General features: G+C 47.3%; 2 protein-coding genes across 3 annotated transcripts in view; one reads left to right on the plus strand and one right to left on the minus strand.

Moving 5' to 3' along the window:
* ZNF395 (zinc finger protein 395) overlaps positions 1 to 16,476 on the plus strand; it is a 446,083-nt gene that overhangs the window by 221,088 nt on the left and 208,519 nt on the right. The window lies entirely within an intron of this gene.
* The window catches only part of ELP3 (elongator acetyltransferase complex subunit 3), a 120,161-nt gene that overhangs the window by 36,088 nt on the left and 67,597 nt on the right, over positions 1 to 16,476 (minus strand). The window contains exon 10 of the mRNA XM_083733477.1: positions 14,779 to 14,972. Coding sequence (XP_083589603.1) covers positions 14,779 to 14,972 — 194 coding nt within the window. The remainder of the gene's footprint in view (positions 1 to 14,778; positions 14,973 to 16,476) is intronic.

Raw genomic sequence — 16,476 nt, forward strand, 5'->3', positions numbered from 1 at the left:
GAGGCCAGCCTAACCGCCCTGTGGCCTGGGACCTCCAAGATGTTTTTGTTTGGAGACCGTAAGGTCCTCTGTAGGACATACCAGGAGAGGCGGTCCTGTAAGTACGAGGGTCCCAGGCCATATAGGGCTTTAAAGGTGCTGAGCAATACAAGTGGTTTGAGGGCATTTAGGTTACACTTGGGTCCTGCTTGCAAGCCCCCCTTTGAGCCATCTGGTTGACCACTGGCCCTGGTGGACTCTAGGCTCCATCAACAGAAGTACAGTGTCAGGATCAAGGGAAGTCATAGTCCCGCTCTATTCTGCCTTGGCCAGACCCCACCTGGAATCCCGTGTCCAGCTCTGGGCACTGCAATTTTAGGAGGATATTGACAAGCTGGAAAGTGTTCAGAGGAGGGCAACCAAGAGGATCTTTTTTCTCTCTCTCTTTTTTTAGAATAATATTTATTCAGGTTTTAAAACATTACAAAAAAAGAAGAAAACACAATACAGAAAAACAAGACATTTCCAAGAAAAAATGCAAAAAACAAAAAAAGCAAAAACAGATAAAAAGGAGAAAAATAATTGGGAAATCCATACAATCAAAACAGAAAAAAACCAAGTTAAACCTTTACATAATTTTCTTTCTATGACTTATTTCCTTGACCTCCTCACACCTCCCCTCTTTGTTTTCTAGTTCAAATAGATATTTTAGCAAATCCTTCATCTTTATTTTTATCTTAATAATTTATCTTAATATACTGTAATTTTCCATTCTCTCTTTCACCAATTAGCCATCCACTTTTACTTTATTTAATCTTATTTCTCATTAAAACTGAAATATTTAAACCTATTCTCTTAAGATATTTCCCCTAGGGTCATAAAAATTCCATTCCACGATTTCTCCATCTCTCATTAAAAGGATCAAGAGGATCAAAGATTCTGGAAACGAAGCCTGATGAGGAACGGTTGAAGGAGCTGGGTATGTTTAGCCTGGAAAAGGGGAGGCTGAGAGGGGATATGAGAGCCAGCTTCAAATATCTCAAGGGCTGGAAGAGGGAGCAAGCTTGTTTTCTTCTGGGACTTAAACCAGTGGATTCAAGTAACAAGAATGGAGATTCTAACTAAATCTTAGGACAAACTTTGTGACTGTCAGAGCTGTCTGACAGTGGAACGGACTCCCTTGGAAAGTCTCTCATCCACTGGAGTCTCTCATCCATCTGTCAGGGATGCTTGAGCTGAGATTCCTGCATTGCGGGGGGTTGGACTGGATGACCCTCAGGGTCCCTTCCAACTCTACAATTCTGTGCTTCTATGATTTTCCCAAGTCTCCATCCTTCCTTCTGAGCCACTGCACAAGTGACTCTCTCTCTCTCTCTTTTTAATAATTAATTTTTATTAATTTTCATCAAGAAAAATACATATCACATCACATTACAACTTTAACAGATTTTCTCGTTTTTGGACTTCCTTCAGCCTCTCTGATAATCAACCAAATTAAACTTTTTAGTTACACATTTCCTAAATTTACTATTGCCTTTTAGTATACCCTTTCATACCTGTTTTTCTTTCTTACAATATTTCTTAGGTTCTTACAGAGCTTCTTTAAATGCCACCAACGTTATTTCATTATCACTTATACCTTCCCAATACTCCACTAGCTTTCCCCAGTCCTCGATAAACTTTTGACCTCGTAGATATCTGATCTTCCCTGTCAATTTATCAAGTTCTGCATAGTCCATCAGCTTCATTCTCCACTCCTCTAATGTTGGGACTTGTTCCTGTTTCCAATTCTGGGCCAGTAATATTCTTGCCGCTGTTACTGAATATTGGAAAAGTTTACAATCCTTTCTATTTATTTCACTTCCTATAATTCCTAGAAGAAAGGCCTCTGGTTTCTTAACAAATGTATATTTCAACATTTTCTTCAATTCATTATATATCAATTCCCAGAAGCTCTTCACTTTTTTACATTCCCACCACATATGGTAAAAAGTACCATCTTTTTCTTTACATTTCCAACATTTCTTACTTGTTTTATACATTTTTGCAAGTTTCACCGATGTAATATACCATCTAGCACAAGTGACTCTCACAATGGCAAATAATTGTAAAAAGATCCGGGGGAAGTCAGTTGTTAAAGGCCAACAACTTCCTAAGCTTGCTGGGGTCTCCTTCAACTTGTTGCATGCTTCGTTCCGTCCCAAGGACAAATCATCTACGGTATTTATCACTCCATAAGACACACTTTTTTCTGCCTAAAAAGTAAGGAGAAATGTCTGTGCATCTTATGGAGCGAATGTGTGGTCCCTGGAGCCAAATTGCCCAGGGGCAAAAAGCAGATCATGCTCTTTTTTTTAAAGCGGAAAATGGGTGTTGAAACAAAGCCACTGGTTGTTTGCTAATCGGGGAGAGAAATAAGGGACGCTAGAGATAAAGGAGGCTGCCTGGGAGGGGGGAGGTAAAGACAGCAAACTTGCAAAGGGGGGAAACAGGAAGACTAAAGCAATAAGGAGAGAAATTAGAAGAAAAGGAGGAGCAAAAAACTGCTCCAGCTAAGGAAAAGACACTAAGACAAACAAGAGGGAAGGGAGTGTTGAAAGGAAATAGCTGATTGATGGGATCGGAAGAGAGATAAGGATTGCTAGCAGAGGCTGCCTGGAAGGGGGGAGGTAAAAGCCCATGGATCCGCAGGATTTTTGCATTGGGTCACCCCAAATTCACCATCAGATCACATGACTGCGGCCACAGCATGAACCACAAATACACCCACTGTTTCATTCAGAATTTTTTTTCTCTTGATTTCCTCTTCTAAAAACTTATGGTCAGGTGCATCTTATGGAGCAAAAAATACGGTAATTCAGGCTTCCTCAACCTCAGCCCTCCAGATGTTTTGAGACTACAATTCCCATCATCCCTGACCACTGGTCCTGCTAGCTAGGGATCATGGGAGTTGTAGGCCAAAAACATCTGGAGGGCGGGGTTGAGGAAGCCTGAACTAATTCTTATGTTCTCTCTCGATACAGCATTGGCTTGGGGTAAGTCGATTTTACTTCTGATTCACACCAGACTCCGTGGAAGAAAGGTACAGATCTATGGCGCTCTGGAATCAAGGCGGACACAGACAAACCTCCCACTTGTTATCCAAACCTGTGGACGTTCTCTTTTCTTCCTACTTGTAAAGCTCTCTTAAGTGGATCATTGTGAAGCAAGGTGCTCCCGAGCGAGGCAAGACATCCTGATGCATTTTAAAAACTCTTCTCCGTGACAAAAACACTGGCTGCACATTACAGTCTGGGGGACAGCGTGACAATTGGCAAACGGACCCTCTACAAAAGGACAGTCAGCAGAGACTGATGGAGAAGTTGAGGGAAACAGCCAGTCGCAGGCAAATCGTTAGCTTAATCGCTTTGGGGCAGTGGTAGTGATAATTTAGGCCTCACAGATGTTGTAGGTCTGGAAGAAGAGAACATTTGAGGCTGCCGGGGGGACGGGGGCGGGACTCAGCACCACTTCTGGCTGTTCGCAAGGAATCAGGCCCAGTGGTCCAAAACCTCATCCAGAACCCTCTTCTCTCAGTGAGCAGCCAGATGCCTATGGGAAGCAGTGAAGGAATGGGTTTCCCAAACCCAAAACTGACCGTGCAGGCAGTTTGAAACTGCACCAAAATCCCTATTTTTCCTTAGCTAAAATCCATTAACTTGAGCTTAAGTTAAGCTTAAGCAAAAGGGCATTCCTCCTCTCCTGTTGTTTCCAACAACTGGTCTGCTGACTTCAGAGGCATTCTGCCTGCGGGGAAACCTGTCTGTGTGCATACAAGGGAGGCAGGACAGAGCCGTTCCCTCTCCTCCTCCAGGAATCTGTCTAATCCAACTCCCTTCTCTTGTGGGAGGCCAATTAGTGCCATTGCCTTCCTTTAAGAGTTTGGGTGTAATCCTTGACGCCTCCCTTTCCATGGAGGCGCAGGTTACAGCAACAGCCAAGGCGACATTTTTCCACCTTTGCCACATCAAGCAATTGGTCCCTTACCTTTCCCGCCCCTCCCTGGCCACAGTGATCCATGCGATGGTCACCTCCAGGCTTGACTACTGTAATTCGCTCTATGCAGGGCTGCCCTTGAAGCTGTCCCAGAAACTCCAGCGGGAGCAGAATGCTGCATCAAGGCTCCTCACGGGGTCTCTGCCATGGGAGCATATTCACCCAGTGCTTTTCCAGCTGTACTGGCTCCCGGTGGAGTACAGGGTCAGGTTTAAGGTGCTGGTTTTGACCTTTAAAGCCCTTCACGGCCTAAGACCCTTGTACCTACAGGACCGCCTCTCCCGGTATGCCCCACGGAGGACCTTAAGGTCCATAAATAGCAGCACCCTAGAGGTACTGGGCCCTAAGGAAGTCAGATTAGCCTCAACCAGAGCCAGGGCCATTTCAACACTGGCTCTGGCCTGGTGGAACGCTCTGCCTCATGAGACCAGGGCCCTGCAAGATCTGATTTCTTTCCACAGGGCCTGTAAGACAGAGTTGTTCCGCCTAGCCTTTGGCTTGGAATCAATTTGATTCCCTTCCCCTCTTTCTTTTTTCCTTTCTCCTCTTGTGTTGGAACTCCTACTTGGGGACTTCCCTGGCTTTTTTCTGGCCCATGTAGGACCAGTCTGGAAATTTAGCCTTGGTGAAGACTCATAGGCGCCGACTCCATGGGGCCTGAGGGGGCCCGAGCCCCCTCAAAAATTCGTTTGGGGGGGGCTCTGCCCCCCCAATAATTTAAGAAAATTATTACCGTAAATTTCACTCTATAACACGCAGATTTTTTTCTCCTAAAAAGGAAGGGGAAATGTCTGTGCGTGTTATTGAGCGAATGTGTGGTCCCTGGAGCCGGAGCGCAGGGGCAAAAATCAGGCAAAAATAAGATCGGGCGGTCGGGCGGAGGGAAGGCAGAAGCTGCTGCTTTCCTGCATTCTGCCTCAGGGTCTTACTGCCCACCCGCTTCTGTTGCTGCGTTTGCTCAAACTCAACAAAGAGCAGGGAATCCCCTGCCCTCCTGGCAAGCAGAGGGTTAAGGAAAGGATCGAGTCCTTCCTTCTAATTCTTTCCTAGTCACACTGCGTGCAGGCTCCAGCCCACCACCTCCTCCTCTCCGTGCTCTAGGGACTCGCAGGCAGCCGAAAAACATGCAGGTGGGAGAGAGAGAGAGAGGGCTCGCTTGGGGGGGGGGACTTTTGCCTTCCTTTCCTCCCCCCCACCCCGTTAAACCCCTCCCCTGCATTCTTAGCCAGCTGCTTCTCCGCACACCCCTCTTGTGCTTCTTGTCCCTTCTGTGTTTTTCCTTCCCTCCCCATTTAAAACGTGGTGACAAAGCACGGATCCACATGGATCCTCAGGATTTTTGCATTGGGTCACCCCAAATTCACCATCAGATCACATAGCATGTCCATGGCTACAGCCTGCACCAAAAAAATCACGCACCCACTGTGGCCTGGGGCCACAATGGTGCAAAAACGTGGTTACAAAGCACGGATCCACATGGATCCTCAGGATCTTTGCATTGGGTCACCCCAAATTCACCATCAGATCACATAGCATGTCCATGGCTACATCTTGCACCAAAAAAATCACGCACCCACTGTTGCCTAGGGTCACAGTGGTGCAAAAACGTGGTTACAAAGCATGGATCCACATGGATCCTCAGGATTTTTGCATTGGGCTACTCCAAACCCACTGTCAGATATTAAAAATCTTCATAAAATAGAGAATTAAATACATACAGAATGTTAAATTTTCAGTTTCGAAATATTAGTACTAGTTTAGTACTGTATTTCTATATTACTATAGTACTGTATTAGTTATTTTCAAATACTTAAATATTTTTAGGGTGTAAGACCCAATTAAAGCCCGTTATTTACATACAGTATTACAGTATTTACATACAGTATTAGGCATACTGTATTAACTTTATTAACTGTATTAAAGCATTAACTTTGAGATATTATTTTTATTTAATGAACCCTCAGCCTTATTCAAAGTAAGCTTAAATTAGCTATTTCACTTATTAATCAATGTGCTATTACTGTGCGACAGCAATATTTTATGTTTTATTCTTTTAATGATAGTTTAGGATTTATTTAAATATCATTTCAGTCTTTTCAGAGCTATATATTCACTGCTCTGTAATAGTCTATAAGCATAATTGTTACTGTAAATTAAATTAGCTTTTTACGAAAATACCGTGCGTGTTTATGTTTTGTTTCTTTTTTCAAAGCCAAAAAGTGTTTCAGGCTTGTCGAGTTTCCCGGAGTGTGGAGTTATAGAGAGTCGAGTTTTCGGGGTTCTAATGTTGATCATATGACTCTAAAATACTTTTAAAAAACTTTAAAACTCACTAATTTTCATCTAAAATTTAGAAAACTTCCCGGGGCAGGACCCCGGTATGGGCCCCCCCAATATTTATTAAAAGTCGGTGCCCCTGTGAAGACTTGATGTTTTCATCCCCCCCCAAACAAGGTTTTTGATTTGAGTTTCCATTGAAATGAGGTTGCATTTGAATGTTTTAATGCTGTATTTTAATCTTGTTTTAAAGTTGTATTTCAAATTTCAATCAATTTGTTTTTATATCGGTTGTTAGCTGCCATGAGCCTGGTCTTGGCTGGGGAGGGCAGGGGATAAATAAAATTTATTATTATTATTATAATCCTCTTCTAGGTTGGCGGTGATTGCCGTCTCCTGAGGAAGAGAGTTCCACGGTTTAACTATGAACTGTGTGAAGCCCTTACTTTTTTTATTCTCTTTTGAAAATTTCCAACATTCAACTTCATTGGGTGCCCACAAATTCCAGTGCTTTGAGAGAGGGAGAAAGAATGTCTCCTTTTCCGATTTCTCCACGCCAGAAATAATTTTATAATCTTCTGTCACATGCCCTTCTTACTCACATAGTCCCCTGCCCCCAACAAAAAAACCCTCTATGAAGTTCCAACTGTTGTAGCCCTTAGTTGCAGAAGAGAATTGATTTTTTTGTCTCGCCCTTTTCTGAACCTTTTCCGACTCTGCAGCATCCTTTCCGAGGCGACGCAGGTGGAACTGTTAACAGTATTCCAAATGTGGTCACACCGTGATTTGTATAACGGCATGACGGTATTGGCAGTTTTGTTTCCAATTCCTTTCCTAATGATCCCTGACATGCAATTCACCTTCTTCGCAGAGATGCTGCACACCGGGTCGACATCTCCATCGAGCTCTGCGCCTCGGCCCCAACGGCTCACTCCAGATTTTCCACCCCCGGCTCAGACCCCGTGAACGTAATATGTGAAATTAAGATTTCACTTGAACTTGCATTTGCTGTTTTACTGCCCATTCGCTCCATGCAGATGGGTCCTTTCGGAGCTCCTTGCGAGCCCTTTTAATTTCAACCGTGCTGAACGATGTGATGTTGTCGGCAGGCTTGGCTACTCTCCTGTTCGCCCCTGACTCCAGGCCATTTGTGGAGAAGGTAAAAAGCGCAGGTTCCAGTGACAACGGCAGCCCGGAGTCGCTGGCAGAGCGGCCTGCCACAGCCCGGGGTATCCAGCTGCTGCCAGACTACGACTTCCATCATCCCCAGCCCACCCAGTCACAGATGATGGGGGTTGTAGTCGAATGACTTCTGAGAGACTGAGGTTGGGGGAGGCAGATACAGTGCACTAGGCTTGATTTGAGGAAACCTGGGTTCAAACCCTGGCTTTTCCTTCAGCTACTCACACACGCACATTAACCTATCTCACAGGGTTGTTGTGAGGTTGCTGTCGTTTAGTCGTGTCTGCCTCTTTGTGACCCCCTGGACCAGAGCACACCAGGCCCTCCTGTCTTCCACTGCCTTCCGCAGTTTGGTCAGACTCATGCTGGTAGCTTTGAGAACACTGTCCCACCATCTCGTCCTGTCGTCCCCTTCTCCTTGTGCCCTCCATCTTTCCCAGCATCAGGGTCTTTTCCAGGCGGTCTGCTCTTCTCATGAGGTGGCCAAAGTCTTGGAGCCTCAGCTTCAGGATCTGTCCTTCCAGTGTGGATAATATGGGCTAATTGCATCTATGCTACTCTAAGATACCTATCAGTGTTTCCCAAACGTGGGTCTCTCATCAATGCCAGCCAGCTAGACCAATGCTCCACAATTTGTGGGTCTGTCTGTTCGGGATCGCCGAAGAATTGATACTTTTGAATTATGGTGCTGGAGGAGACTCTTGAGAGTCCCATGGACTGCAAGAAGATCCAACCTCTCCATTCTGAAGGAAATCAGCCCTGAGTGCTCACTGGAAGGACAGATCCTGAAGCTGAGGCCCCAAGACTTTGGCCACCTCATGAGAAGAGAAGACTCCCTGGAAAAGACCCTGATGCTGGGAAAGATGGTGGGCACAAGGAGAAGGGGACTACAGAGGACGAGATGGTGGGACAGTGTTCTCGAAGCTACCAGCATGAGTTTGCCCAAACTGCGGGAGGCAGTGGAAGGCATGAGTGCCTGGCGTGCTCTGGTCCAGGGGGTCACGAAGAGTCAAAGACACGACTAAATGACTAAACAACAACACCACCAACACCCTGCTTTCTCCTGTATCAACTCCGCCGCCCACCCAAACCACAATAACTACCCTCTCCCTCGCTAATTTATTCAGCCCGTTTCCGAGAGTAAATACAACATCATCAAGCCGTTAACAGGTCTCCGAACAGAAGCAATTAGAGGCAATCATCGTTTCTCTGCTCAGCCTAAAATAGGAGACACCGGAGGGGAACGTGATCTCTCCGTCGTCTAGGCACGTCAGGAGTGAGGCTGTCGGAGGGGAACCCTGCTTCGTCCCAATTACCAGAGACTTCCAGAGGGTCCGGAGGCGGCTGGGTGAGTCGCAATGAAGAAGCCAGCAAGAGCTCTCTGCCTCCTTGGAAGGAATACATTGCGATATCCAGTCGGGCACATCTTGCCATTTTTGGAACAGCAACACAGGGCACTCGGGTACCCCAGGACATGGCAGTAGGATCACCTGCCCTGTGCTGACAGCACAGAGGGATGCAAATTTGGGCAGTTTTGCAGGCATGACTCAAGACAGAGGAAAACCTGTTCTCCCCACATCCAATTGAGCTAAAGGCGAATGTTTCAAGATGCTCTTTGGGAGTCCTGTCTCCCTGCAAGGTCATGTGAAGCTTAGAATGCGACAAGTTAAGATGCTGAGCTGGTCGTTATGTTGTTGTTTAGTCGTTTAGTCGTGTCCGACTCTTCGTGACCCCATGGACCAGAGCACGCCAGGCACTTCTGTCTTCCACTGCCTCCCGCAGTTTGGTCAAACTCATGCTGGTAGCTTCAAGAACACTGTCCAACCATCTCATCCTCTGTTGTCCCCTTCTCCTTGTGCCCTCCATCTTTCCCAACATCAGGGTCTTTTCCAGGGAGTCTTCTCTTCTCATGAGGTGGCCAAAGTCTTGGAGCCTCAGCTTCACGATCTGTCCTTCCAGTGAGCACTCTGGGCTGATTTCCTTCAGAATGGATAGGTTTGATCTTCTTGCAGTCCATGGGACTCTCAAGAGTCTCCTCCAGCACCAGAATTCAAAATCATCAATTCTTCAGTCATCTGCCTTCTTTATGGTCCAGCTCTCACTTCCCAACAAACATCACTACTGGGAAAACCATAGCTTTTACTATACGGACCTTTGTTGGCAAGGTGATGTCTCTGCTTTTTAAGATGCTGTCTAGGTCTGTCATTACTTTCCTCCCAAGATATCTATTTTATTAGTTCATTGCTTGTATATCCCACCCTTTTCCTCCAAGCAGCTCAAGGGGGTGTATACGGTTCTCCTCACTTAATCCCCACAACAATCTTGTGAGGTAGTCTTAGGCTGAGGGGCAGTGCGACCGGCCAAGGAGCTTCATGGCCAAGTGGAAATGGACAGTTCTGGTTGCTTCATCTCACAGAGGATATTGTAGAGTTGGAAAAGGTTCAGAAACAGCAGCCAAACTGATCAAAGGGAGGGAGCAGCTCCCCTATGCAGAAAGCGTGAGACGTTTTAGTTTAGGGAAAAACAACAACAACAACAATTTATTTATTTATACCCCGCCTATTTGGCTGGGTTTCCCCAGCCACTCTGGGTGGCTTCCAACAAAAGATTAAAAATCTTAAAGATTAAAAAAACCAAAAGCCTCAGCTTTTTGTAGCTGGAGTCAGTCAAGGCCCGCCCTCCCAAGCCGGGTGGAAAAAAATCTACAGGGCAGGGAGCAGGACATCTAGGACTTTTCTTCTATAAATTTCCTTTTGTTAAGAGCCAAGCCTGTTTAGGGAAGTTTTTAATATTTAATGCTGTATTGTTTTTAACACTTGATTAGCAGCTGCCCAGAGTGGCTGGGGAAACTCAACCAGATGGGCGGGGTATAAATAATAAATTATTATTATTATTATTATTATTATTAAACATTAAAACATCAGTCATTAAAAACTCTCCTAAACAGGGTTGCCTTCAGATGTATTCTAAACGTCAGATAGCTGTTTATTTCTTTGACATCTGCTGGGAGGGTGTTCCACAGGGTGGGCGCCACCACCGAGAAGGCCCTCTGCCTGATGAGCAAGCAGCGACATGACAGATGTTTTAAAAATTATGTGTGGCATGGAAAAAGGCAGACAGAGAAAAGCTGTTCTCCCTCTCTCCTAAGACTAGAACTCGTAGACATCCAGTGAAGCTGAATGTCCGGAAAGAGAAGAGGAAGAATTTCTTTGCTCAACATTCAGTCGGACTGCGGAACTTCCTCTGGCTGGAGGCGGTAACAGCCACCAACCTGGATGGGTTTAAAAGAGGATTGGACAGATTCATGGAGGTTGTCGATGGCCACTAAGCCATGATGTCTATGTTCTGCCTCCGAGATGGAGACAGCAATCCTTCTAGAAACCCCAGGAGGGGGGAGTTGTTCTTGGCCTCAAATCCTTCTTGCTGGTTTCCGATAATGGGCATCTGGTGGACCATTGTGAGAACAGGACGTTGGACTAGATGGGCCACTGGTCTGATCCTGCAGGGCCTCCTTAAGTGTTTATAATAATAATAATAATTTATTATTTATACCCCGCCCATCTGGCTGGGCTTCCCCAGCCACTCTGGGCGGCTTCCAACAAAATATTAAAATACAGAAATGCATCAAACACTAAAAGCCTCCCTAAACAGGGCTGCCTTCAGATGTCTTCTAAAAGTCTGGTAGTTGTTGTTCTCCTTGACATCTGGTGGGAAGGCATTCCACAGGGCGGGAGCCACCACCGAGAAGGCCCTCTGCCTGGTTCCCTGTAACTTGGCTTCTCGCAGTGAGGGAACTGCCAGAAGGCCCTCGGGGCTGGACCTCAGTGTCCGGGCAGACAGCTCTTCTCTGTATCCCCTAGCCTGGGGGGTCCCACTTTGTCTCAAGTGTAGAGGCCAAGCTTGGAGGATCATACCTGTTCAGACTTGCACAGCGCTCTCCTAAAAACTGTTTTCTTTGATTCTGGTCACCTGATGGGCAAAGATGAATTACTAGGCAATGACATCCCTTTCTTTTGATTAACTGCCACCCTCAAGCAGGCCAGCTGTTATTAGAAACGTTTGGCTGTGACAATTACAAATTGGATATTCTTCCCTCGCTGGGTAGAAAAGGGTTGGTGATAAATGCGAGGTATAATATTGTGCAATGTTATCGGCCGGCCACTGGCGCCTTGGCTAAAGTAGGACAACGAATTGCTTTTCTGGCTAATGAAAGTTGTTATCTGTTAAAAGGTGGGTGGGATATGAGAAGATATAAGAACGCCACAGGTGCATTTGGGACATTACGGAAGAACATAATAATAGCCTGGTGGATCAGGCCAAAGGCCTATCAAGTCCACCATCCTGTTCTCACTGTTGTCAGGCAGATGCCCCAAAGGGAAGCCTACATGCAGGTCCTGGTTTTGACCTTTAAAGCCCTATACGGCTTTGGACAAATGTACCTACGGGACCGCCTCTCCTGGTCTGCCCCGCGGAGGACCTTAAGGTCCGCAAATGACAACATTTTGGAGGTCCCAGGTCGCAAGGTGGTTAGACTGGTCTCAACTAGGGCCAGGGCCTTTTCAGTACTGGCCCCGACTTGATGGAACGCTCTGCCCACAAGAGACTAGGGCCCTGAGGGACTTGACATCTTTCCGCAGGGCCTGCAAGACAGAGTTGTTCCGCCTGGCCTTTGGTTTGGACTCAGTCTGACCCGTCTGTTTCCCTCCCCTTATGGTTTTGATCTATGGGCTACTATTAAAATGAGGCTGCATTTTAAATTGCGTTTTAACCTGTATTTTAAATTGGTTTCCCTCCTCCTAATATGTTTTTATTGTAATTTTACTGGTGTTAGCCGCTCTGAGCCTGGCTCTGGCCAGGGAAAGCGGGGTATAAATAAGTATTATTATTATTATTATTATTATTATTATTATTATTAAACACAGTATCAACTCTCTTAAAACAAACAAATGTACTGAAACCTCAAACACTCAGTTTCATTGGATGGCCATACGTTCAAGTTATGAAAGAAGAGGCGGCGACTTTTCTCTGTCCACTTTCCCCAATGAAGAATTTTATAAACTCCTGTCAAGTTGCCTCTCGCTCGCGTTTTCTCTAAACTAAAAAGTCCCAAACGTTGCAACCTTTCCTCATATGGGAGTTGCTTCATACCTGTGATGCAACAGGACAGGGGATGGTCCCCTCTAGACCTCCAGAGCAGACTTGGCCATCTGGTGCCCTCCAGATATTCTGGATTGCAACTCCCATCACCCTTTGCTTTGTATGCACATGTTTAGTAAGAGGTAAAGGGATGCGGGTGGCGCTGTGGGTTAATTCACAGAGCCTAGGACTTGCCGATCAGCAGGTCGGCGGTTTGAATCCCCGTGATGGGTGAGCTCCCATTGCTCGGTCCCTGCTCCTGCTAAGCTAGCAATTCGAAAGCACATCAAAGTGCAAGTAGATAAGTAGGTACCACTCCGGAGGGAAGGTAAACGGCGTTTCCGTGTGCTGTTCTGGTTCGCCAGGAGCGGCTTAGTCATGCTGGCCACATGACCTGGAAGCTGTACGTCGGCTCCCTCGCCCAATAAAGCGAGATGAGCACTGCAACCCCAGAGTCGTCCACGACTGGACCTAATGGTCAGAGATCCCTTTACCTTTACTAAAGGACCCCTGAACGGTTAAGTCCAGTTCAGGACGACTAAGGGGTTGCGGTGCTCATCTCGCTTAAGGCCCAGGGAGCTGGTGTTTGTCCACAGACAGCTTTCTGGGTCATGTGGCCAGCAGGACTAAACCGCTTCTGGAGCAACGGGACACCATGGCAGAAACCAGAGCGCATGGAAACGCTGTTTACCTTCCCGCTGCCGCAGTACCTATTTATCTACTTGCACTGGTGTGCTTTTGAACTGCTAGGTTGGCAGGACGTGGGACAGAGCAACGGGAGCTCACTCTGTCGCGAGGATTCGAACCGCAGACCTTCCGATCAGCAAGCCCAAGAGGCTCAGTGGTTTAGACCATGTCCCTTCCCCAAAGTGCTAAGCACCAAGCTACCCCCTCTGCCTGCCCAGAGCCCCTCCTTTTAATGATGCTGTGTGTGTGTAATTGTGAGCACATCCCCCACATCTTATTGTAATACCTTTTCCTGGGTCCATATAATCGAAAAGGTGAATTACGGCAACACTGCCACTTTTTATCACCTCTCCCTAGTTTGGCTCCTCAGTGGGGAAGCACCTGCCCAAGAGTCAAGAGGTCACGATCTACGGTGATTCACCAAGTGGCAACGGAGTCTAGGAGCAGCACATTACTGAATCATCAAACAGCATCTGCAATTACCATGTGATTAGCCTGGCCTGTGAGCGCACCCTGAATCACATGAAATAGCTCCACGTTCCTAATGAGAATTAGAAGTGGATGACAACACAGCAGGCTGGGCTGAGCCAAGCAGGCAAACGAGGATTGTCAAGATAATGGAAGGAAGTGAGTTGGCTGGGGGGTGGGGGTGGGGGTGGGCAGAAGAACAGCCTGCTGGGCAAGGCCAAAAAAAGGCTTATCTCATCCAGCATCCTACTCTCACAATGGCCAACAAGATGCCCCAAAGGCAGGACCCAAGTCTGTGGTTTCCAGCAACTGGGATTCAGCAACTGCTGGAGGCATCTGATGGGAGGGCGTTCCACAGGGCAGGTGCCACCACCGAGAAGGAGCTCTGCCTGGTTCCCTGTAACCTCACTTCTCGCAATGAGAGAACCGCCAGAAGGCCCTAGGAGCTGGACCTCAGTGTCTGGGCTGAACGATGGGGGTGGAGATGCTCCTTCAGGTCTACTGGGCCAAGGCCGTTTAGGGCTTTAAAGGTCAGCACCAACACTTTGAATTCTTCTCGGAAACGTACTGGGAGCCAGTGTAGGTCTTTCAAGACCGGTGTTATACGGTCTCGGCGGCCGCTCCCAGGGACCAGTCTAGCTGCCGCATTCTGGATTAGTTGTAGTTTCTGGGTAACCTTTTCCAACTCTAAAATATCCTTTTTGAAGTTTGGTGACTGGAACTGTGCAGAGTATTCAAAACATGGCCATGCCATAGATTTGTATAAGGGCATTACGACTGGGGGGATGGGGACATACAGGAGTGACTCCACTGATTCTGAACTTCAAACCTTCAGAAAGTTTCTGTTTCACAGTAAGTGGCACCAGCGATTTAAAAAAAGGAAAAATCGAGGCCCGTACTCACCATGAATTTGTAAGGGCCACACTTTTAACACTGGAGGACGGGAGGTGCCAGTACTGCGTACCCTTGAGTGCCCTCCCCCCAAAAACACCACCTAACTGCAAGTAACTTTACCTCTGCACACGGTATACTCGTGTCCACGGGGGCACGAGAGCCAGTATCCGCGCCACCAAATCCACGAGGGTGCTTGGAGGGTAGCTCTTGTACCTCCCCGTCTTCCAGAGCTCGTACAAGCCGGTGCCACGGATCACGAGGGTCGGGTACAGCTTCATGCCATCGGGGCGAAAGGCGGGATTCTCGAAAAACTCCTGTGGGGCGGGAAAAAAGGAGGGACACGAGATCAGAATGCAAAAGGTGCACGATGGTGCTTGAGTTCAGCAGCTCTTGTTTGCACGCAGGGATATAACTGAGGCTGAAAGCTCAGGGCAGCTAACACCAGTATAATTACAATAAAAACATAATAGGGGGGGAAACAATTTAAAATACGGGTTAAAATACAATTTAAAATGCAGCCTCATTTTAATAGTAGCCCATAAATCAAAACCATAAGGGGAGGGAAAGTGAGACTTAGTCCAAACCAAATGCCAGGCGGAACAGCTCTGTCTTGCAGGCCCTGCAGAAAGATGTCAAGTCCCGCAGGGCCCTGGTCTCTTGTGACAGAACGCTCCACCTAGTCGGGGCCAGTACTGAAAAGGCCCTGGCCCTAGTTGAGACCAATCTGACCACCTTGGGACTTGGGACCTCCAAAGTGTTGTCATTTGTGGACCTTAAGGTCCTCCGCGCAGCATACCAGGAGAGGTGGTCCTGTAGGTACGAGGGTCCTAGGCTGCTGCTGGATCAGGCCAGTGGCCCACCTAGTCCAGCATCCTGTTCTCACAGTGGCTGACTGGATGCCCCAAAGGAAAAAACCCCCAAGCAGGATTTGAACCCAACTCTCTCCCTTTTGTGGTTTCCAGCAACTAGTGTTCAGAAGCCTTGCTGCCTCTGACTGTGGAGTCAGAGCAGGACATCTTGGCTAGCAACCACCGATAGCCCTCTGCAAATGTCTAATCCTCTTTTAGAGCCACCACTGTGTCCTGCGGCAGGGAGTTCCACAGCCTAAATAAGCGCTGCGTGAAGAAGTACTTTCTGTTTTCCTTTTATCCACCTTCCCCAACCCTGAGTCCCTTGCAGATGTCTTGGGCTGCAGCTCACCTCAGCCCCAGCCAGCCCAGCATCGGGGCGGCGAAGGCTGCTCTAGGTCAAGCCTTACAGGAGCACTTGGAGAGGGGTGGCAATTGCCTTTGTTTGCCGAGACGGCAGGCCTCCAACAACAGAGCGCGACTTTCCGCCGCAGAACAAAAACCAAAGCCATCAAGGGCTGCCTGCTGCTCAAAACGCCGCAGCTCTGGCGGAGTCTGAAGTGGGGCAGGGTGCACGCCTCGCTTTATTCCAGCGGGCAACCGCTGCTCTACGAATTGCAAAACAACAAAATGTCAATTAAAATCCCAGCAGCGCACGTTGTCAGTGCAGCAGTCAGACACGCCAGCCACGACACGCATTTTATAGGAACAATAATTGATTTCGCCAGCAGAAGTCTGCCTCAGAAAAGGGAGAAGGGGGAGACATGCCTTGCTGTTATTAACACTAATGGCGCTGACAGGTTCCCATTCATTCACGCCCTTGTAAACCTGCGGGCTGGCATAAATAATCGGGAGGTGATTGGTATAAATTAGTCATTTCAGTGCCAGGAAACTGCTGCTTTTTCATCAAGGTAGAAGGGGCAGTTACTCAGCTGTGTAACAGCTGCCTCTCCTCCCCTGCAAATCAGTG

Source organism: Podarcis gaigeae (assembly GCF_964106915.1).
Source record: "Podarcis gaigeae genome assembly, chromosome: 3".
Lineage (NCBI taxonomy): Eukaryota > Metazoa > Chordata > Lepidosauria > Squamata > Lacertidae > Podarcis > Podarcis gaigeae.